This window comes from Carassius carassius, chromosome 5 (assembly GCF_963082965.1).
Source record: "Carassius carassius chromosome 5, fCarCar2.1, whole genome shotgun sequence".
In the NCBI taxonomy this organism is placed as follows: Eukaryota; Metazoa; Chordata; class Actinopteri; order Cypriniformes; family Cyprinidae; genus Carassius; species Carassius carassius.
In genome coordinates this window covers 24,598,487-24,623,727 of record NC_081759.1, presented here as the reverse complement: position 1 = coordinate 24,623,727, position 25,241 = coordinate 24,598,487, and the positions used below count along the sequence as shown (strand labels likewise).

The 25,241-nt window shown below is 35.5% G+C and overlaps 1 protein-coding gene across 2 annotated transcripts in view; it reads left to right on the top strand.

Annotated features, from left to right (window-relative positions):
* The first annotated feature begins 9,515 nt into the window (after nt 1-9,515).
* Nucleotides 9,516-25,241, top strand: part of adamts3 (ADAM metallopeptidase with thrombospondin type 1 motif, 3) — a 121,895-nt gene continuing 106,169 nt past the window's right edge. For both annotated transcript variants that reach the window (XM_059550202.1, XM_059550201.1), the window contains exons 1-3: nt 9,516-9,850; nt 13,118-13,142; nt 14,222-14,622. In XM_059550202.1, coding sequence (XP_059406185.1) covers nt 9,785-9,850; nt 13,118-13,142; nt 14,222-14,622 — 492 coding nt within the window. In that variant the 5' untranslated portion in view covers nt 9,516-9,784. The remainder of the gene's footprint in view (nt 9,851-13,117; nt 13,143-14,221; nt 14,623-25,241) is intronic.

Below are 25,241 nucleotides of genomic sequence, written 5' to 3'. Positions count from 1 at the left end.
AAGCCATCAAACTGACATCATCAGAGAAGGAATGCCATTCCAGAGTGGAAGTAACTGTTCAGATTTTGACTAAAGATTGCAGAGACAAATTTCTTTCAGGGTATTACCTTGCACGGATTAATTGTTCACATCAAGACTAGCAATGTGCGCCAATAAAGTAAATAAAGTTAATTTGTATTTATTATTATTTTGTTTATTGTGTTTATTAATATAATAAAAAATCTCTTTACATTGTGTACATCGTCTTAATCATGTTAAAATCAGAATATTGTTGTCCATGTAAACGTACTGTCTGATTATTGGAAATAATCAACAACGCCATGTTTGCCCCGCCCCTGGCTTCTTTTTAATTGGTCCAATGCTTTAAACCTGACATTGACAACCTGCTTGTCAAAAGATAAACTTGACAAAATGTAAATAATATGCACTTACTGTAGTAAGAGTTTGCTTAGATGCTTTTCTAAATTCAGCTCTTCTTTAAGTTGAAAATGTGTCTTAACATAGTGATCATGAGTGAAGCTCAGCAAGACACATTGCCACATTCAAATACAGTACATCCATCTAGCGCATAAGTACATAGACCAAACAAATTCATGGCTAAGAACAAAAGCAGGACAGTGAAATGAAAAGCACATTCTGCGCCACTGCGGATCGATCCTGCGCTATCTGATAAATTACTCCTTTCCCTGGCATAGGTTTTCTTCACCAGTGCAGTAACATAACTATTGTTTGTTCCAGTTATTTCAATAGGAATCCAGGCGCTCAGAAATTTTGTACCTTGGTGATACATTTTCCAACAAAGATTTTCCATCGGTTCAAAACGGCCCAGTCTATTCGCCGTCTTGACCAGCAGTAAACTTTGAATTCAGCTTTATCCGTGGCTACACCATTGGCATTGCCAATGGACATTTTTTGCACATGAAATTGTGGTACAAATTTCACACCATTGTGTGTTTTGAAAAACACCTTATTAACGACAATTATGCTCTTTAAACACTACATGTTGATTAAAACAAACATGATCATCAATGTGTGTGAACAAATTGGAATTCATTGCTCAAAGGAAAGTTTCAATCATCTTTTGTGTACATGGCTATATAATGAATGTGTAAAAATGAGGTACATGAGAATGGCAGAAAGCAGTCATGAATTTTTCCTCCGGCATGCTTTTTCTTTCTTAATCTAGAAATGTATTGTCTCATAAATGCAACTGTCTTTTTTGTCACTCAAATTCAAGAATCCCTTTGGGAAAATGTGTTTTAGAGATTCAAGTTAAACATAGGTTTGTTGTGGTGGTGGCACAGTCCCTAAAACATGCTTTGCAGTCTATTAAATTACTCTTGAGCAAGAGAAAGTCTCCAGCAGGATGCTCCAGGGATTTGCTTTTCCAAAAGTTTCATCTGTGAATAATGGTGTGCTTTTGCATAAGATATTAAAATGGACAGACTCTTTTAGATTGCTAGTGTGTTCAGATATTTGGTGGAAATTTCACTGGGGAAAACAAATCACTAAATGAAGACAAACTGGTGGGTTGGATTTTGAGTGATCATTATCCTCGATGCACTGGAACACAATTGGAATTTGTGAGCTGCCCTGTTTGACTGCAATGGTTATGACGGTTGTTCTGAGGGAGTTTATCATATGAAATCAATTACAGTAAAAAAAACAACGATTGTATGGAGGTCATCGCTTAATCTTCTTGGCAGCTGTTTGTGAATAGAGAGAGAGGGACACTCACCTTGTTTCTTCGTGTTTAGGCCAGCCTGCAATATTTACTGTGATATTTACTGTGTGAGATGTAGAGACTCTTCAGCTGTTGAGGAGATGGATGAATCCTTGGTTTTTCCTTGGTAGCTGAAGAATGGCAATTCTTGTGAATGGCAGCTGTGAGTCACAGACACTGAGAAATGTACTTGGAGTCTATATAAAAATATAGATAACAATATTCCACCAGATGTTGTCCCCAGAAGAAACTATTTCTTATTGACAATGTTGGATGAGCGAGTTCCCAGCAGGCTTTGCAGCAGGAATAATAACGTGGTTATTGATATATGTTTATTGTCTGCTGTTTGCTGGTGGTAATTATGCTACTGAATTTTATTGTCACTTATTTTGCTGTGTGGTGATGTTATGAGCTCATCTTTTTACTTGTCAGCATTCTGTGTTAACTGCTGATACGCATGTGCTTCTAAAACTGTTACATATGGTGTGTGTTTACTGTGCAAGTTTTGTCCTTTTTTTCAGGGGCACGACTTACTTAAGAAGCTACTGTATATATTGCTTTGTTTTACTACAGTGGCCGTCAGTTTTATTGCCCACAACATATTTTGGTAATGGATTTTAGTGTGCATGCAGAACATTTAATGTTCAAGACTTAGAGTTTTTGGATTAAAGTGTACAAAACCTAAAAATTTTCGGACTACTTGAGATGGAATTAATTATAATTTTCTGTGTTCATTAATAATTTGCTGTACAGTAAAATTTATTCTATTGAGAGAACTTGGTAACTAACAAAATTTAAAATTAGACTTTGTAGTCTAACTAATTATTTGAATAGTGTGCATATTTGAATAGTTTATAGTCGCATGCAGTTGAGAATTGTTGCACGTATTTGTACATGTACGTATTTGACAGAGACGTTAAAAATGAATGTGAAGCACTGTGCGCTAGATTTTTTAAATCAGTTATCATAAAAGTCTTTTGTTGGTTTGAGGTTTCTTGTCAACACTAACCTAAAATCAGTATTTTTCTATTTTTCTGTTTTTGCAACTGTAAAGAAATAAACAATTGGATATTCTGAAAAGGTTCGGTAAGTATGGATTTTTTTCCCTTTGTCCTCCACTTACCTTGTCTAATGACTTGAGTTAGAAGTGTTCCTCATGGTTTTCTGGTCATTGATCAAAACATCTTTTCATCATTGGCCAGGTTGTTATTAAATGTCAAGCAACAAGTGTTTTGAATCTAAATAATTGAAATTAGTCTGCAGGGCTCACATTTGGTCTCATCTGTCAGTAGTCTCTATGCATGTCCCAAATCGATTTGAAATTTGTAGATTTTTAATGACACTACCTCTTTGACAACTTACAAATCAAACATCATAAACATTTGAAATTGACAGAAAAAAAGAATAAACAAAACATTAGCTATGTATAATTTATTAATGTGTATAACATAGGAATGTTTTTGGTAAACAGGCTACTATAACAGTTGATATAGTACAGTGCACGTCTTTTAGCAATTAAAACATATGTCTACCTCGAGCAAGCATAACATTTTTATACACAATTATAAAGCACATTTAATTTTCCCTCCAGCATTTATTATGCAATACTCCAAAATTTACATTAAAATATGACCATTTTCATGCATAATGTATCTTTACCGAGAAGATCCCCAGTAGTAACCTTTTCATTATTATTGCTCATTTTTAGTGATTTTACAGATCAAAAGGTTGTTCACACCAAGGATGATAACTATTATGGTAACTATAAAGTTTTAATAATAATTCTAATTCAATGAGAAAACTATTTTTTTGAGCTGATGAATGCTAAAACCATTAAGAAATCAGACAATCAGAATCCACTCAAGTTTAAGGAGCGTGAGCTTTTAAATCGGAAGATTGACGACTAAAAACTCTTATAATAAATAAAATGATATTTTGTGTTGGTGTAGATGCTGATGAAGTTATCATTAGGTATATTTACAGTTATTGTTCTTGGTGTGTTTTAAGAATGAACACACACCATACTATAATTACAGGATGTACAGGATATATTTAAATATATGATTTGACATTGACCTGCTGCTCTGGGTAGCAACACAAAACTGAAGTTGAAGTTGACCTGAAATCTACTAACCCATATTCCACGTCTCACCCCAGTGAAAGGTCTAGTGAATTGCACAACCTGAGCAGGCAGCTCTTGCTCTGCACTACATTTATAAAAATTGCACTTCCATTCACAACAAATGGCACATCTGAGCTAGTCTGTGGCAAAGTCTGCCACAGAAATTTCTCTGTCTGATTGTGAACTCTTTAACAAAGCTGACACTCTTGTCCATAATGCACCAAACTAGCAGTGAAAAGTTCAAATATTGGACTTTCCTGTGAGTCTCAGGCTCCGTGACAACATGTTCATGCCAACATCAACAGGGTGGGATGGTGTCGGAGAGCATTTCTGTCTCGTCTGCGGCAAGTGGCTGAAGTGCCATGTGTTTGAGTGGGAAACTGCCCCAATGGACACTTTCCCATTTTCATTCAACTCAAATCTCTTAATTTTACACATGTACTATCTGTAAAAAAAAAAAAAACATTAAAAAAGGAGATCAAACCCCTCATCAAATTTGTGCTAAAACATAAAACCAAAATGCGTTCTTATCTTAGAACTTACGTATTGTAAAAAGTTCTGTGTTTATAAATAAATTTATTTAAAATAATTACATTTATATTGCATTCCATAATTTTAGTAATTGACTATATCTCTTTCCTCAGGGGCCTTAATGCCCCCTCCCCCCCACTCACACTTTTCAAATTGGTCCTATACGTTTAGAAAGTTAGCCTACTCACATTTTTATTATGCAAATGTGGACAATGCTATATTGTTATACTATTCTGTAACCACTGCAGAGTGGAACCTTTGAATGATGCATTTGAGAAATATGAAGAGTTTACTTGTGGCACAATCAGCGTGACTGAACAACTTTTCTTATACGCGGTCTTTTGCCCTTTTGTGATGGGTTAAGCAGCAATCAGGCCTTTGTAACACTCTGCTAAGAAACTTAGCATTAGATTTGAAAAACTGAAGAGAGGTTTTCTGTAAATGTCACGGAGTGACATTAGCTGAAATTACTTTAAGAATCTTACCCAAGCAACTCAGATTTTGTTATGGTAGTTTAAACTACCCTCTCCACCTCTTCTCTTCCCTGCGATTCCTCCAATTGCTTATCAAGAGGTATTGGGTAAAAATAACAGTTAATTTAAGGCTGGATCTAACTGGCTGATTTTGTGACCTGTATTGAGATCATTAGAGAAAGGAAGCTGAAGACATTTCTCTCTCATTCTATTGTCTACTTCTGCTTTATCTTCTCTTTTCACTTTATGATGCCACATCTGATCAAGCTGATTTACAAAGTGGGACTTCATCAGTTGTCTTTACATGTCAAGCATCCTAAATTCTTCTGTGATACCAGCTGGGGTGGTGGTTTTACTATAAAATCAGTGCACAACACTCTTGGTGAAAAAAATCTTCCTTGTCTCCCTCAAAAAAGATTTACAATACGTGGATTCAAACTGAACATATGTAACTAAAGTACAAATCAACCTTTTTTTTAATCCTACATTAAAACGCATTGCACAAGTGCATGACATGATTACTTTAATGGCTTTGCATTATGCTTTGCATTATAGCATCATAACAATTTATGTAAATATGTATAATGGCTATAGTATTATAGACATTATCATATCTAGGATATTAAATGCAACGCTTATTCAAGGAGGTCCCTGCTCTGTTCATTGATGGGCCTTATGTCTGAAAAAGACATTTTTAAAACCCAATTACCCTCATTATAAACAATGAATGCCATTATTTAGCTATAGAATATTTGTAAGAATAAATAATCAGTCATTTGAAACTTTGTTTTTAACCAAAAGTTCATGAAGCACTGTGTAAGTTATTGAGCTCAAAACATGCATAAATGCAGGCCTAAACGTGGGCTACTCTATAGCTGAAATGTTTCTCGCTTCAGACATTTTCCTTTGAATATGGACAGCCTTTCTAAAGAATGTGCAATATGTTTATTTGATGGCGAACTACCTTTTATAGTAAACAGTCAGTTCTCTGTTTGATATTGGCACAATAATATATTAGTCAGGACATTGAATTCCATTAGTTTTCCATAAAGCAAGTTATGAATACTGTAACTTAACTCTAACCCATGCACAAACACTAACAACATTTTCTGTATATATATATATATAGTAGGTACACATACATAAAAATGGTGGAAACTTGTGATGTTATCTCTCTGACCAAGATCAAGATCCCAAAAAGATCAAATGTAGTAACATAACAAATTAAGAGTTTAAGAGGATGTTAAATGCTTGATCTGTACCACATATAAGAAGACAGAAAATAATACATACAGCAAAATGTGATTGTAATGAATGAATGTATGACTTCACTTTTATAATAATATATAATGTATATATTAATTATTATTAAGTGTTTAAAAGTATTACTATAATCACAAATTTATAAAGAATAATGTTACATAAGGCATGTTTTAAAATAATGATACATACATACATAAAATGCAAGTACAGTGCATAGAAAAATAAATATGTATAACAAAACAAGTGTATGTGTGTGTGTTTTGCCATTTTGTTATGGTTTGGTGTGGGTTTCTAAGTATCATGAAGGGAGTCTGCTGGTAACTCAGTCTGTATATGCTAAGTTTCAGATAGACAGCTTTACTGAAAGCAACTGAGACATATATACAGTACATTACATAGATGCCTCATTAGCAGCTATATATAAGAAGTTTGCCTTATTGGAACAGTCAAAGCTGGTCCATGAACCCTTGTTGAACTTGTCCATGAAGTTGATTGTGTGTCTATAACCGCAGTTATTTTCCTGTATGATATATCTGCAATAGACTTTATTGGTTGGTTTTTACAGGATTTTAGTTCTATCAGTGATGTAATATAATTCTGCATATGGATGTTGCATTATGAGTTAATACACATGCAATTTCAGCATAACACAAACATTAGTTTAAAAATTAACTATGTCCTTGTAAAGTTATAAAAATAATTATAACGTTATACAGTTAAAATCTATTTTTTTATCTTGTATAACAGTACAGATTAGCCCCAGAGGACCAATGGGGCTGTAAAAATAGTCTTGTCCTCAGAATAGGACGAGTAAAGGTTAAAATGTCAAAATGTATTGTCCTTCCCTTTGTGAAAAGGCTTTACGTGGTAGTTTTTTATTGCTGTATCTTTTCTTTAACTCAAAGATGTGCACAGACAAAAACTACCATTCAGCTCTCAGGGGGTCAAAGCACCAATTAGATGCACATTGTGACTTTGGCATGTCTTCGTTTGCTATTGTGCTCCTAACGTTTTGTTTAAAAACAAAGATGGAATGGCAGCAAGTGGACAGCGTGACATTCAAATACCTACTTCACAGCCATCAGAATGCCCTTTGTGATGTCAGAGAGGTCAGACCGTTGCAAATTGCTGTTTGGTGTGGTCTGGTGGGCTGGTCACTGTGTCACACATTAGACAAACCACAAGCGTCTTGTTTTTGAAAAAAACAAAGCATTTGAATTGTTGCTGGAAATGGGCCTGACTCAATTCCTTTTTTTTGCATTAACCACAAAATGCATGACTGATTGCATACAGTTTTAAGTAATATTCCTCATTTATGTCTTGTGCTTTAAAACAATCTTGAGAAATGCTTGGCTGAAAGACGAAACATTAGGCAAGATGACAAGCCTCAAACTTAAGAAGTGCACTACATGAACAGTATGGTTCTTAACGTCAGCAAAGTTGCAAATAGTTTATTGTTTCATTGACCACTTTACAACCTCATTACTCAGCCGGAGTCTGGCTTTACAGAATCAAAGCTGAGGCACAAAACAAAAGGGTTGCTGACATTCAATTTTACCTTCCAATAAAAGCTTAAGAGTGTATGGACCTGAGTGCAGACAGATTCTCAGGACCTCCTAACACCTCTTTAATCAACGATAACAATACAGCTGGAATTTCATATATCATTTCAGTAGCAGACTGGTAACACAGAAGCCAGAATAGAACCAAGGAGAGAGGAGAATACTATGGTGCCCAGGAGACGACATGTTTGGTTCACTTAGTTTTGTCATGACCACAACATAATAACTCATGGAAATGTGATAATGTCGTGGCCACAAGATTTAATTTGTGGGAATGTTATATTAACTCTTGGTAACGTGATATTATGTCGTGGCCATGCATAAGATCATTTTGTCGAGGTAACAACATCCTTATGTCATGGCATGTCATGGCCATGACTTCTTATATTGAGGGAACAACATATTTTTCTTGTGGCCATGAGTTTAATTCTTAAACAAACCTGCTTGACCATAGCATAACAAAACTAAGTAAACTGAGCACTTAGGCACCTCCCGGGCACCATAGAATACTGCCGTTCTATGAACGTTTCCCACGGGAGAGTCACATGTATCAGATATTTTATTCAAGAAATACATAAAAAACATACCACAAAATAACTTTGTTTTTAAATAAATTAGTTAATTTCATATCTTACAGTAATTTTACAGTTATACAGAATTACATTCCCAGGTGAAAATAATACAATTGGTATGTGTTTATAAGACATGAAAAATGTCACAAGATGGAAACATCTTTTTTTTTCACTAAACGTGGGTTATTATTGAGTGATATAGTCTTGGAGCGAACCCAGACAGTGGAGGCCATTCTTAAATAGGGATGAGGGAAAACATGAGGTGTACAGATGTGAAGGTGATCAGATTACCGAAAACTCACCTGTAAAGCATTTGAACTGACACATGGCCTTGAAGACATCAAGAAGTCCTGGAATAGTGTGGAAGAGGAGAAACTAAGGTAAGATATATGTAAATCTTATATTTAAATAAATGCTTGACAAACATCTACTGTAGTAGCTGCCAAATGTTATTTGGCAAAGATGTCTTAAAAATTAATTTGTGATACACAATCAGACCTCAAAAAATAAAAATAAAAAAAATAAATAAAAAGGTTTTATTTACACTCAGGAATAGAAACTGAGCCAAGCTCTCCTCCAAACAGTAAAAATCTTGTGTTTAATATCATATAAAGAAATGATAACAAAGCAAAAAAAAAAAAAAAAAAAAAAAAAAAAAAAAAAAAAAAATAAATAAATAAATAAATAAATAAATAAATAAATAAATAAAAATATTTGCAGTACACGGTATTTGTGTCTTGAACAATTTGGTTTATATAAAGACATTGCAGAAGGCCATTAAACAGTACATTGATTGAGACGAGAGAGGATTGTAGCCTATTCTTTGCTTTGTTCCTCCCTTCTTGTCCTCATCAGAGAGGGAGGAAAAAACAGAACACATAATTTTCAAGCACTGCGAGCTGTTATTATCTCTGTTTAAATAAAAGCCAGTCAAGTCACTGGAAAAGTCAGGCCACCTATAAAAGTTAGCACCAAATAAATTTTAACCTCACGAACATGTATTGAAATCAAATCTATTGACTGCAAAAGTATAGTATTCTCCTATTATTACCTGCCAAGTAACAGGAGCTGCTTCTGCAGGGCTATCTCAGACCTCTTTTGACTATCTTTCCATCACGTTTTCACACTAGCTTTAAGAAAAGCTTCGCCATGTGTTTTCTTTACATATTCCTTCTTTTTTCCCCACATTTGCTTTCTGGGAAAGGGTAGAAAATGACGTCACTTCAGGGCTGGTCTGTAGTTTATTAGTCAGCGCAAAGTGCCAGGTTCGAGCTCAGACAAGGCTCTGTCCAGCCAGCTCAACTCAACTTATCCACACCAACTCTTCAGACGGATGTCTTTCCTATAAGTTTACTAAACTGAAGCACTGACCCAAGTTCTACAACTTTAAATTAGATTAATTACTCTTTAATTAAGGTTTCTTGTTTGAGGATAAGTAGTGCGCGACACTTTAAGAGAAGAAACGCGCGTATTGAAACATCCAACTTTGGATTTTAGTTTCTGTTTCTCGTCTTTCAGTTGTGAAAACCCGACTCGTGATGGTTGTCCTGTCACTTAGGTTACTATTGGTAGGAGTTATAGTAAGTGTGACTTCAGCTCATCTGGTAAGTGCTAATGATTTACTGTATATGCACGTAAAGTTGTATAGAAAGTGATTTGTCAGTGAAAGCTCGCGGGAGATGTGACAGTCGCCCTCCCGCTGGAACACGATTTAATTTCATATCCGTTTGACTAAAATGTAAGCCGGTTATAATAATATTCATACCAGTAGGCTATATTGAGTTTGTTCTACTCACAGAAAATGTACTAACCGAATACTAGAGAGAGAAACGTGCGCATTTTAGGAGAGTGTTCCCAGCTGTCAAACCAATGGCTAAAACTGTCTGAAAAGTTGGCATGGACGAAAACACGTGAAATATGGCAAGCTGTTTTCACATGTATTTCTTTAAAAAGTTCAGTAGTACTATCTTATCAGGAACTTGTAGTAGGCCTATTTGTTTTAATTGCTGTTATTAATTGCTAAGGCTTTATTACATGGCTGCTAGTAGACACTTGCCACATAGAATTCTTTCAGACAATTTGTCAATCCTTCGTATTTAGTTGCTATATTAGTTACTATTCCAGTACACTAGCATGTATTTGTTGCAAATAACAATTTTTTTTTTTACTTTACAAAAACTATAAAGTACCCATTTTTATTAGTAACTAGTTAGTAACTTGTTAACCAGATATGAAATGTTAATCACAACAACTGAGATGGGATATTAATGTCTCTAATAATGTACTAGTCTCTAATAAGTATCAGTAAAGATGAAATAGATAACTATTTGGATGGTTACAAATAACAAAAATGTACAGGCACCTTATACTAGTAAATTTAAAATAAGTAACAGCAACAAATGAACCACAACAGCAAGATGAGTTTCTTGTTCTTCTGCCACTGGTCACTATCTTGTCACTGTTGCGTTACATATTAGCAATTAGTATTAAAAAAAAATCAACCTGTCCTCCAACCAATATGCCCGTATATGTCATTTGTCAAAATCCATGAAATATGACCTATCCGAGCGTATACTACAATTCCACCACTACTGGCAACAGGACGTTTTCATATTAATGTTTTGTACTCTTTTATTTGCATTGTAATTCGTGTAGCTCAGTTGGACGATATGTAATCATGTGATCATGGGTTCGATCCCAGATAACGCACATTCTCATAAAATGTATATGCTCTATAAATCATGATTTTGCATGATTTCTGTGCAGGGTAGGTTTAGGGGTGGGGTTAGGTGTGGTCATTCAAACGAACTAGTCACCTAGTAAAATATGTTTTTTTATTTACTGTGAGATCGTTGTAAAAAGTCTAGAGCTGAAACAACGAATCGATTTAATCGATTAAAATCGATTATTAAAATAGTTGTCAACTAATTTAGTCATCGATTCGTTGCTAAATAACTTTTATTTGCCGTAAGCGGCTCATTTCGTGCATATTTCAAATCTGCGGTGACCAAAGTGTGGCAGTAATGAGCCACCGGAGGTTTTACTCAGCCAGTACAACAGGAGAAGTAGCGAATAGCCAATAGCTGGCCTTGTTTTATGTCACGTGCTTCCCGAACAGCGTCTCTGCAGCCATGTCATTCAGCGTGATGTGGGAGTACTTTACATTGAGCCTTTAAAAAAGAAGAGTAACCTGTAAACTCTGCACTACTGCACTGGGGACGTTCACATATCGCGTCTTTTGCGCTCTCAAGTTCGTTATTTCCAACACCGCACTGCATCGAGTTAAAAACATTTAAACTTTTCCGAATGCCGCAACCGCACCGCGGGTCATGTGACAAGAACTAACCAATCAGCTTCATCCTTTCCCGTAACAACGTTAAAAGCTCAGTCAAGATGAAAGGAACAGCTGATCATAGTTGTATATGGATTTCCATTTTGAAATAAATTTAGTAGCAGAGCTACTGCAAGCGATTTTTTGAGCTGCAAATCCATTTATCCTTTGCTGAAATTTCCGCTTCTTCAAGGAGAGAGCACGTCATGGTTGCTTAGCAAAGGCAGACGCCTCAGGGGCTCTTCTGCCCGAGCGCTTTGGAAAGAAGGAGAAAGTGGCGCGCCTAGCGTTTTTAGGCGCGATTTGTGAACGGCCCCTAAGACTTTCATTTGTGCAGATTCTCCAGTACAATGTTCTTTGCAAATGTTTAGTCGTAAAAGCTGATAACATTGCTTTTTAACAGTTAACATTTAAAGCTTTACAAACATGTTCTGTGATCAGTTTGTCGTTTACCAGTTCAAAATTCAGTCGTGCAGCCTAATTATGACTGAATGAGAGGGGTAAATGTAGATATTTGAAATGCACTTATTTTCTAAGTATTCACTGCTCTTTTTCACACAGCAGGTTTTTTGTGTGTGTCCTATTTTTTTTCTGGACAACCTTCTGATGGATTTTACTTTAAATTGTGAGTTCCATTCAGGTTTCATGCCATTGGCACTTTTTTTGAAGGATTGTTTACAATTTCACAGCAAAAGCTATAAAGCTGTTTCCCAGTAAATAATAAAATACAATGCACTGCAATTTTATTGTTTTATCCTTATTCTTCGTGAAAATATGTTCTGAAAGATTCCTTAATAAGCTTTGTTCAGATGTTAAACTACTTTAGGAGCTCTAAGGACTGCCATGGTGAAAACATTATTTGAAATCTCCTTGTGAAATTTGCTAGAGTATGGGTCAGTGTTCTGATTGCAGAAGAGTTCGACAAAGGATTACTAACACAATAAAACAACTCCAGGTATATTTTTGATGAGGATATGACAGTGCAAAATGGTTACAATCTCTTAAATCTATGCTGAATGATAAAGACCATTTATTAATAATTTACTTGGGGAAAAAATGGAAAAAACTAAAATATAAGTACATAAACCGATTAATCGATTAATCGTAAAAATAATCGACAGATTAATCGATTATCAAAATAATCATTAGTTGCAGCCCTAAAAAAGTCCACACATTGCATTTAAATAAACGCGCATTTTGATTGGTAATGACATTTATACGTGATTTCATGACGACAGACGCAACACAATATTGTCGTTATTTTTACGCCCACTAGAGGGCGCTTAACTTTAAAAAGTAAATATAGGTTGTAATAAGGTGCTTGCACAAATGACCTATATGTCCGTTTTTTGTTTGGAGGACTGGCTCCAAAAAATACATGTTAAAAAGGCTTGCAACATGAAATTAAAAGTTGAATGTCAGATTGTATATTCTTACATCCCTTATGGTTTTTACCAATAGTACTTTTTCAGTTGTTTTGTAAATGTCTTGGCTGCATGTTTCATGCACTGTCTCTTTGTTCTCTCTTTTTTTCTTGCAGGCTGGTGAAAGTGTAGATAAAGAAGGTAAAGAATACAGCCTTGTGGTCCTAAAAACATTTCCCATATCTGTAGGCTCTTTTTGTTTCTTAAAATTATTTAAAGGTCAAAAAGTCATTTTATAAGTTATGATGCTTCATTGATAATTTATGTAGACAGCTGCAAAGTGCAAACTAGAGTCACACTCTGCCAAGTGTCCAGTGGAGTTTAACTGTTGTGAATTGCATCTCCTCTCAGTGTTTAATGACAAATATTGTAATCAGAAAATTAATCAGAACTGTTTAACAGACTGTCAGTACAGTAAAAGCCCTAAGTTTACCCTAAGAGATGATGCAAATCTATCTCTAAAGAACTTTTAACATACTTTAACACTTTTAATAGGTTGTGGGAGCGGGACGCAAGTTGCACAGGATAATACGTTGTTTAGTCAGTTAGACTTATAATAAATTAACTAAAGAAATTATTCTCTCTCTCTTTAATGAACAGTGGGAGAATTTCAAGAAGTTAATTGTACACTGAAAACTCTTACTTGATACTGTAAATTTGAAAATGGTGTCAACGTCACAACCTGCAGTCATGTGTTCATTGCATTTTCAACCACATTCAGTTTAATTACCAATGCAGTTAATTAGGTTGAAATTGACAATTGACAATTTAGTAACTGTAAATGAAAAATGACAGTATTAATGTTAACATTATTGATTAAAATGTAATGTTTAAAAATGTGTATGTTTATTCAATTAAACAAGAAATTCACATTCAAACATCCTCTAAAAAAGTTTTAAACAGATGTTAGTATTGTTGTATTTTAAGAACCTAAATGAATTATTTTGTTTTTGCATAAGCCCTAAAACAGGCAGTCATGGGAGACAAACAATTTTATTTCTTGCTTAGCTAAAACTGCCATAACAAATAGCAAGGCAAAGAGTTTTTGTCTCTGGCACATTTTTCGATTTGAAATGTTTTCCCTCATGCAAACCATCATTCATATGTCAAGACTTGATATCCAGCATGCATTTATAAGTGGCATGAGATGTGAATGTTTTCTAATTCATTTTTTATATAATTAAAATAAATTCTACATGTGTGTCTTCATGTTTTATCAGATTCGTTGAAGAGCCGTCTAAAAGAGTATGGCCTCATTACTCCCATCAGTACAGACGCAGAGGGACACTACCTGTCGCATCTTCTTTCGGCCAATCACAAGCAGCGTGTGAAGCGGGAGGTTTTGAAAGGGTCAACGCAAGCGGTAGACAGGCTGTTCTTTAACATCACTGTCTTTGGCAAAGAATTCCACCTCCGACTACATCCCAACCAAAGATTAGTGGCTCCAGGAGCCATGGTGGAATGGCACGATGAGATAGAAATAGCTCGGAATGAAACTGAGAATGGAACCCACTCAGAGAGAATACTCAGAAGGGAGTTGCTGAAAACAGACTGCACTTTTATAGGGGACATCACGGATGTGCCTGGAACCTCTGTCGCCATTAACAACTGTGATGGGCTGGTGAGTGTTGTTTCCTTTCCAAGTATATATATATATATATATATGTATTGTTTTTTATTATTATTATTATTTTTAATGATCTTAACAAATTGAAAAATGTGACAGAAACATGATGTTGCGGTAGGTTTGTGTAGTTAATATAATTGACTTAGAAACTATTTTGGCCTATTTTCATACTTCATAATGCCAGCACAGATCGTTTCTAAACTTCTATGCAAATCATCACTGGCATTGAGTGGTGAGTCATGCCTAGACTCTTCTAAACCTGCTTTTATGATCATAATTTTTCCCCGTAATAATTGCTGTTTCCTTATGTTTGACATTTTCTTTATTTAAAGGGATAGATCACCGCCTCACTCAGTCATCTTCTAACTCTCATGTCTCTATTACTAATGCAGCAATATTAAAATTCTAGCCAATACAGAAAAAGCAAGTAATATATTTTTCTCTTAATAGTTTCAAATATTTTGTTATTATTTTATTATTTATTATATTTTTCAAAATAAAAATAACAGTTAAAGTAAATTGTTTTATATGGTCTATTTGAATTTTGAGTTCTGCAGAAGAACATTACGTTAAACATTGTTATTAAATTACTAATGGCTTTTTTCCCCATAAGATTTTAAGTAGACTGGGACTAGAGGCTGTAAGCCTCAAAAAAGAAGAAGGAAAAAAATAAAAACTGTCCAGATAAGCCATTTATTATATTCCAAGCCCTCTAAAAGCTGTCAATAGCTTTGTGTGAGTAATGGTCCGAAATTTAAGTTATCCATTGAAGATCTTGCTTATAGCAAAATGAAAAGTTATTAATTTCCCATTTATTACATGCTGTGCTGAGGATGGTGCTAAATCACTTACCTGTCAGTCTTTAGATTAGCTCATTCAGGGAAATTGTGTATTGTACCTTTTGGCCTTTCTATTTCCTCACAAAAGACTATGCAAACTTGAGGTGAGTATCCAGAGTGATAGCAGAGTTGCGAGAACTGTGGGTCACACCAAAAAGCTAAAAAATAGGATGAAGCTGCTCTCCCCAGGGCCTTTCCAACATCAGAGAACATCAAAGGAGAGCTTTATTCTTGAACAATAAATAATACAGAGGTCAAATTGGAAAATCGATTTTGCCTAAACTTTCAAAGACTTTAGATAGACAAGCATGGGCAAAAGAGTGACGTCTGCAATGAAGAGGCTCTCAGTGGAAAAAGGTGTTTCTTTGAAATCAAGCAATGGCATTTAGCACAGGGCTTTATTTATCTGAGCCTAAACTTGGACAACACACTCTCCCTTGCTCCTTGGAATCAAGTGGAATGTGTTAGCTTTTCTACAAATGAAATACATAAAAAAAAAAAAAAAACCTTAGAAATTTTTTTTTTTGTTTGTACTCAGTCAAAAAGCCATGTTAAAGAAGATATTTATCTGACAGTTTGCATTGTTGTTTTAATATATTATTATTAATTTTAGGATGCAGTAAATCATTGAAATAGAAATTCAGAATTTGACTGGATATGATTGCAAAAGACAATTGAATGAATTTAATTCTTAATAATGTTAATTCAGTATCTGCTTCAGCGAATTCATTCAGAGAATGAATGTTTTTCTCACTAGTGAGTAATATTTAGTTGATTCAGTGAGTTCATCATTCTGATTCAAGTGGTGGCTCATATGTTTGTAAGTTTTATTTTTTTTTATCTATTCCTTTCAAGATAAGAGTTTTCATCATCCTCCCATGAGGCCCACTCATCGAAATACTTTTGTTCATTAATGTGTTCATGAATTGGTTTACATTGAATGCTGTATTTTTCCTTGCAGTCAATAAAAATACATTTTCAGATTCAGTACTTATTAGAACCTATGAGTTAATCTGCTCTGAGACAAGCTTAACTGTTCCTTTTGAAGTGACTCCTTTAGACATTTTCCTTCAGATCTGAATGTTTAAATTGTCTTAGAATTACATCACTGTTGACTTTTGAAATCTTGCTTGTGTATTTCTTCAAGACCTACTGAGGCTTAAGATTTACTTTTTCCGTCTAAACTCCACCACTTCCTTGAGTAATGGATCAAATGCTTACGTGGACAGTCTTTGATGTAAAGTGGCACTCCGAGTCGACACCAAGTTATGTTTCACTGGTCTTAATTACAGCCATGGTGGATCTTAAAGTCTTCACATATAGCCCGTGAAGCAGATATTTCCTCTTTGAGAAGTCGTGGGGGATGGAGGGATGATTTTATTTGGGGGAGGAGGAGAAGGAGGAGTGGGAGGCTCACTTACATGACACAGGCATGTTTCAGGCCTGTGAACATTCCTCTGAAAGTGGAGAAAAGTGAACGGTTCTGTTTCTGCTTAAATGGTTAGTTCACCCAAGAATCGAGAACGAGTCAATCTTTTGTTCGTTATCTGGCTCGGCTACGTGTTCATCTTCATCTTCTCTCTTCACAGCAGTTCAGTCAGTGTACTGTTTGAGTAAATGAATTACTCCGGGATATTGGTATATTTTAACTCAGAGGGAGTGTCAGCCACGTTAAAAAAGTAATTTGTCGATTAATGCTTATTGGAGACCTGACCCATTTCAAACGATTCAGTTCGATTTGCTGTACTGGTTCAAGAAGAACCGGTTAAATCGAATGATTCGTTCACAAACTGGACATCACTACACTGCAGTGCTGTGAACGCGCTCACAACAGATCCGGAAGAGAAGACAATGCTGGATAAAATCTAACTGACCATCTGATGTCACATGGACTACTTTGATGATGTTTTTATTACCTTTCTGGACATGGACAGTATACCATACACACATTTTCAATGGAGGGACAGGAAGCTCTCTGACTAAATCTAAAATATCTTAAACTGTGTTCCAAAGATGAACGTAGGTCTTACGGGTTTGGAACAAAATGAGGGTGAGTCAATAATGACATAATTTTCATTTTTGGGTGAACTAACCCTTTAACAACTCAACAAGGTTTTGGAATGTCAGCATAAATACTTTGATAGAAATATCAAAGAGCCAAACCATTGTCTGTTCCCTTTCCAATAGGGACTGAAATAGGGTCAGCAGTCAGAGTGTTCACAAGGCAATGGGAATTATCATCTGATAATCTACGGCTCTGTGTCACTCATAGCTTGGCCTCTATAATACATACTGCTGTACTCTGTGGCCAGGGTGCTGAATGAGGCTCCTCACTCATTGATGATCAGAGCTGGCTGAGTTACTGAACTCTTGGCTGAGCTTCACACACGAGACTGGCCCTGAGCCAGAACTTCATCCCCAACGCACCTTTGTCAGGAGAATAATGATATTAATGGTCAGAGGAGTCTGTGTTCTTCTGCCCACTCTGCCACTAACAATCTTACATGTTCACAGTCTTTCTCAGATCTATTTCACAGCTGTGATGACTTTGAACTTCTTTTTATCCCATCATGCCTTGAATTCCTCCTTGAGTTCTAGTGTTAGCTCTGTTTCAAAACCTAGTCCTAATGGTGATTTATATTGCTCTACCAAGCAGCAGCTAACAAACATATGACACCAATAATTTGAAGTAAGCTATTTCTGTGAATGGGCAATGCTTCTGATTCATTAACTGTTATAGGTAAATAACTAGAAGAATAAAAAACTCCACAAACTGAACTATTTGAAATACAAACCAGTGTGTTTATAATTCCTACAATAGATTCAAATAATATGATAAGTAGGGTTGGGAATTGTTAGAAATTTTCCGGTTCCTATTCCAGTTCCATTAAAATCATTAAAAAATTATTAAAAAATAGTGGTTAAGAAAAATGCACAATACTCAACTACTCAATGCGCAATACTGTTTATTACTTATTGTCAACTTAATTTAAAGGTTGGCAATGTCAAAATGCAACATGCTTCATAAGTAGGGTTGAGTATTGTTCGAAATTGTTCTGGTTCCATTTAAATGAACTATTATTATGTTTTTTTACTATTTTACCTTCATTGAATGTAGTGTTACTGGAAGGTAGTGAGTAATGTTGAGTAATGCTAGTCCATCAATCAGCATGTGCTTCAAAGTTGATGTTTTTTACACTTTCAATAACATTTTGCTTTTCAAACAGGAATAAGCTGGTTGGCCAAATAGTCCCTTGAGGGCTGAGACACTTGTTCATTTGCCTAAATTAATGAAATATAAACTGTTCTACTTATAACCAAGTATACACACTCTTCATAAAGCCCCTATTTTACAAATAATAATGCAATCAGGAGATGGTGTGATGCAATGAGTGGTTTCCACATTTTTAAACATTTAAAATGTAAAGTATTAAAATAAATATTTTATAGCACTTTGTTTATCACTCTTGAAATGACTTGTACACTAAATAATCGATCCCTCCTACTTACATAACAATAGCAGTATATTTATTTAATGGTCCAAGATGAAATCAGTATGTATATTAATGACAATATGAGACAAATATAATATAATTTAGTGGCGCGTGCACAGTTATCAAAGGCGCGAGTGCGCGTAAAGTCGAGGGAAACGATGTGTTCGTTAGTTAAAGACTCGACGCAGTGTGTCTGTGGAGTGCGCGTCATTGGAATCAATGTGCTCAGTAATTACGTAAAGAGGCAGGGTGACATTTCTGTTATTCGCTTTGTGACATCCTTTACGGGAGACTTGGAATCGTCAGAACACCGGCGGAAGGCAGCTCACAGCGCTTGGTCATGTGTTGCACCAGAACCGTTCTCGGAACCGAAACTTAGAAATTGTTCATGGTTCTGGTTCTTTTCAAAGAACAGAACCGGTTCTGAATTAGCAAGTGAATAGTTATTCTAAATAAGAACCGGTTCTCAGTTCCCAACCCTAATGATAAGAAACACTAATCTGCAAAATAAATCAGCATAAAAATAACTGTAAGCCAATCAGTTATATAAATATTTTATTTCTTATTTTGAAACAAAAATGAATACTTTTATTCAGCAGTGATGCCAAATATAGGCTGAATGAAATTGATCAAAAGAGAGTGAAAATGTTTAAACAGTTACAGACATGTCTATTTCAAATAAATGCGGTTCTTTTCAACTAATCATCAAAGAATACTGAAGAAACAAAATCGTGGTTTCAACAACAAACAAAAATTAAGCATCAGACATTTTCAACACTGATAACAATAAGAAATATTTATTATGCACTAAATCAGCATATTAGAGAGATTCTGAAGGATCATGTGACATTGAAGACTGTCATGGCTGCTGAAATCTCAATTTTGCCTTCAAAGGGAAAAACTGCAAGATTTATTATTTATTAATATATATTATATTAAAATAGAAAAGTTATTTTAAATTGTTATACTATTTAATAATATAAATGTTTTTACTGTATTTGATCAATTAAATGCATTAGAGACTTTCAAAAACATTTTTAAAAATTTCACCAACTTCAAACTTTTGAACAGCAGATGTATATATGTTCATTCAGTGAATAATTTGTCAAACTGATACAAACAGGAAACTGGTGCGTTTCTGAACTATTCTTTTAGGGTAAGGATTGAAAGTGAAAAAGTGACGTGACATACAGTCAAGTATGGTGACCCATACTCGGAATTCGTGCTCTGCATTTTACCCATCCAAAGTGCACACACACAGCAGTGAACACACACAAGCCATGAACACACACCCAGAGCAGTGGTCAGCCATTTATGCTGCGGCACCCGGGGAGCAGTTGGGGGTTCAGTGCCTTGCTCAAGGGCAGCTCAGTAGTGGTATTGAAGGTGGAGAGAGCACTGTACTCCCCCCACCTACAATTCCTGCCAGCCAAAGACTCAAACTCACAACCTTTGGTTTACGAATCCGAATCTCTAACCAGTAGGCCACGACTTTCTAATTTGTTTGTGAATTGATTTACACTGCTCACTCTGTATGTTTATTTTTACATGCAGCTCGTGAGACATGTTTTCTTACTAGACATTATAGTCTAGTCATATGTTGATTCAGTAACCGCTTTAATGGATTCAGTGATTTCATTCAGTGAATGATTCATCAGACTCATTTAAAGTGAGTCTTGAGAAATTTTTTTTTGCACTGTATTTTTTTATATAGTTTGTGGGTAGCCCATGTGAAGTGTTTTCTTGCCATTATTTTGTGTTAAATCTTTGGTAAATTGGAGTAAAGTAGAGATGCAATTCAGAGAGGAGAACTGTGCTATTATAGTCATATTTATTAAGTTAAGAAATGGTGGCTGCACAACCTACATCAAACAGAAGTGCCAGTGACCATAACATGTTTGAGACTTAAACTGTCACAAGTGGGTGTACTCTGTTTTAAGAGTAAACACATCTCTGCTCTCTGACATCGCTGGCATACCAGTGTGTGTCCCTCCCTTTACTCGGTGGATCACTCAATGTGCCTTGTTCTTAATGCTCCAGACTCTCATCATCTGTAACTGCCAGTTTCTAGAGACAAACTGGAAAGTAACAAAAAAGATTTATTGCGCATGTGAATTTAATACGCAATTGAAGAATGGAATGTTTCAACCAAAGCAACATGCCTTTTTAACCTTATAACAAAATGTTCTGTCCTCACATGGCTGCAGCAAAAGTGGGTCGAGAATTGTTGAATATTCTGCAGATGCACTTACATGGAATTTTATATACCATTTACATAAATAACACAACAGATATCCTTGCTGATACAATGCATTACCAGTTTCCAGCTACCAGTTAAATAATCTTCTGTCATTTTCATCATGTTTTTTAAACCTCTTTGACTTTATTTCTTCCTTATTGCAGAAAAGATTCTGAAGACTGTGCCTGTTCCCTGTTGCATGGCAATGAAAATATTTGGGACTAAAGCTTTTAAGCTTAAAAAAATAAAAGCTTAAATGTAGCTATACAAGCTTTGTGTGACAAAGAGACCACAACTTTTACGTCATTCACTAATAACCTTCCTCTCCAGAGAGCATGTTTAACATTTAAGACAATCAGTGAGTTGAACTTGAGAGCTGGATCAATTAGATTTAAGAATGAATAATTTGACTCAAAAGAAAGTTGCATTCATGAATTGAACTTTGCTACCTTTGCCATAAACCTATTGAGTACTAGTTTGGGTTTCCTGTTCTGTGAAATTGGATCGGAAAGGGCATTTTTTTCCCTTTTCTGTTAACTGCTAAACAGAAAAAAGAAAGTTATACAGGTTTGAAATCGTATGTGGCTGAATATATTATGTCTGGATTTTCGTTGTTGGGTGAATCTCTTTAAGTACTAGTTGGACAGCTATATTAAGAGTAAGAAAGTGTTCGGAATGAAAGAGAGTAAAGCACGTTTTCTGAACCAACAGAGCTATCAGAAGTAGTTGCTTTTCTTTGGAAGGAGCAGCATTGAGTTTCACTCACATTAATTCCAACACCAGTTTAAACTCAGAAACCATCCATCTGGGAGCACAAACATTCTTCACCACATATTGACTGAACACAGTGACTTCAACTTCAGCATCTCAGCTTGAAATCAGGTAACATTTGGATCATAACAGGCTGTCCTGATTTTAACTGTTACCTCAGTTCTGCTTGTGTTTTTACAGCTAAAGGAATTTGCTAAAACTAAATTCCCCCTTCTATGTACCTCTATCTTTCTTAATGCACTTCAAATGCACCAAAAAGTGCAATTTAGCTGGCAATAGTCCCAACGTATTTCATAACATTCTGTTTTTACTGGGAAGACTTCTTTTATGCGAAGCCTTATCTAAAGTGACAAAGAGAGGTTGGAGAAAACAGATGCTGTGATATTTTGGATTAGACTCAAATCACCACTTTACATTTAATAAGACTTTTGTCCTCTCTTAAAAAGAAGGGCCTTTAGTCTATCTCCAGTATGATTTGTTAAGTATTTGTAAAGAACGGTTGTATATGCTTCAGTTATACAGAAGAGGATATGTTGGGGATTTAGCATATCCAGAAAAAAAGGTTGCCTTTGATTGAAAAAGAAACCGAGCCAGTTCCTTCCCCCTGAGAAGTGGACCCGTACACAAGAGTTGTATTCACTAATAGTTATTGATGTACTTTGTTGATTCAGCCGAGGACTTGCCTGTTGCAGAGGCTTGACCCCTGAGCTGTTTTGGTGTATGGTTTGAGGTTGAAGAGAGGAGGTGTTGGAGGACATGCAGAGGCAACTTATTTCTTTAGGTCTGCTTTAGGAGAGGCCAGAGACTAGCAACTCCAGCCATGTGTGTTTGGCTGCTTTTATTAATGTATTAATATATTTATACATTTTTAATGATGACCAGTTTAAAGCCACATTTTCTGTTGTCATTGCTCTGGACACTGGGGCCTGTTCACCAGCCGCTTGAGTTTTATTTAGAGTTAGCCATGCAGGTCTTGCCACCACTCAGAGTAATGGGTAAATGTTTGCTTTGGGTGCTTTTTCAGAGCGGCACAAAAATAAATGAACGATTTTGATTTGATTTCTATGTTGTCTTTTCGAAATAGATTTAAATGACGTCACATACTATGCTACCATACCTTTTTACTTTTTTCAGAGTTCCTTTGGGCTTGCCACATACAGAAATTTTGAAAAATCTTGAAAAATGTTCATACTGTGCCAATTATCTATTTTCAGTTTATTCTGCATGGAAGCAGCAGGTTTTTGTAGGGTGTTGTGGGACTGAATGTAGAGCAGATTTTTTAATTACGTTTTCACACTTTCAACTTCAACTTCAGCTTGCACATCACTGAAGAACAGTAAGCTGACATGTTGCCTAATTTATTTATTTTTTTTTGCTTTTTTCCCTACACCCGTAGCCATATTTTAGATGGTTTTCTTTGCCACTTTCCTTTGCTAACTGGAATATGTTAGACACTTTTTTTTTGTAAAGCTGCTTTACATATGTATTTTTAAAAATTTCAAAAGCAAATAAATTTTGTTTCTGTTAGGGATGTAACGATTAACTGCGAGCCAGTTGAAAATCGATTAAAATATGTACCGTATTTTCCGGACTATAAGTCGCACTTTTTTCATAGTTTGGCTGGTCCTGCAACTTATAGTCAGGTGCGACTTATTTATCAAAATTAATTTGACATGAACCAAGAGAAATGAACCAAGAGAAATGAACCAAAAGATAACATTACCGTCTACAGCTGCGAGAGGGCGCTCTATGCTGCTCAGTGCTTCTGTAGCCTACACTGAGAACATAGAGCGCCCTCTCGTGGCTTTAGACGGTAATGTTTTCTCTTGGTTCTTGGTTCTAAATAAATGCAACTTATAGTCCAGTGTGACTTAGTATATATGTTTTTTCCCCGTCAAGATGTATTTTTGGACTGATGCGACTTATACTCGGGTGCGACTTATAGTCTGAAAAATACGGTAATGATTCAAACCGGTAATGATGCAATACAAATTGCGATTTATTTCATTTAGGGTCAGGAGTTTATATGAATGCATGTCTGAGGGGAACTTACTGTCACATATATATTAAAGTAACAAAATGTATGGTGTAAAATGATTATTATGTTATTTTCCTGAGTACTTATGAAATATTTTTGCTTAACTTTTCACATTTATTTTGAATTTTCTTCTTTAAAATACAGAGATTACTCTTTTCCTGTCTGTTTTAGATGATTTAAAAAATATATATCTTTTTTTTCTTCTTCTCCCAGTGAAAGAAATTAATTGGTGTAACTTTTTAAAAGTTCCTTTTAAAGTAGGGATGAAAATGGCAGGTAATGATGACGAAGGTTTACACACATTTTTAAACCAAACACACCTTTAAACAACATGGCGGGTGAAAGGTAGCAGTGTGTCGGCTGAATCCATGCTTTTTTGAAAGTGGCACTACCTTTTTTTAAATAAAGCACGTTCAGACCGGCTCCTTAAGAAGTTTTGACTGGAGTGCCGTCTTAGAAAACTGGACCCCTTCAACTGAATCCCATATGTTTGTCTTGGCCCATAGCTGGTGTCTGCTTGGCGGGCGCTGATGCTGGGGATATTAAACTGATGGAACACAGGACTCTTGATCCCTTTCGAGTGCTGCAGTTTAGTTAAAGGCAAGAGGCTCTGTCCATCCACCTGCAATTGTTCACTCCACATAGCCAGCTGCTGGTTGGTTGGTGCTGCTAATGGAGCAGAAATAATGTTGACCACCATCCTCCATGTTTGTCGCTGGCACTGAGGGCTAAGTGTAAAAGAGTGTTATTGGGAATGGCAGTAGTTCATTGAACGTGATAAGAGGCAATGTTTTCTGATCACAGTGTCCAGCCACAGCCTTATTATGGAGGGCTGTTTGTTTTCTGTGCAGCCGGTTAAAATGGTTTCTTGGAAGAACATTTCAATGTTCTGTTTTTCTTCTCTAAATTAGTTTACTTGGATACAAAGAGCCTAAGAAAAAAAATCATTTATAAAACATAAAATACATTTCCAAGAATACAAATATGTCAGAATTATTTTAGCTTGAGAACTTTAGATTCTGTCTTAGTCTACTGGACCTGGTTTCCTTACTGTACCCTAATTCGGGAGGACATTATGTACAATACCACATTTTAAAAGTCTTGATAGTTTCGTCCTTTTTTACATTTCCTCCACCTTTGATGTTCATAGGCTGAAGCACATTCTTTATTTTTTTCTCCTTCTTACATCTTCCTCTTTTCCCGAAGTATTTTCCAAACGATTAATTTGTACT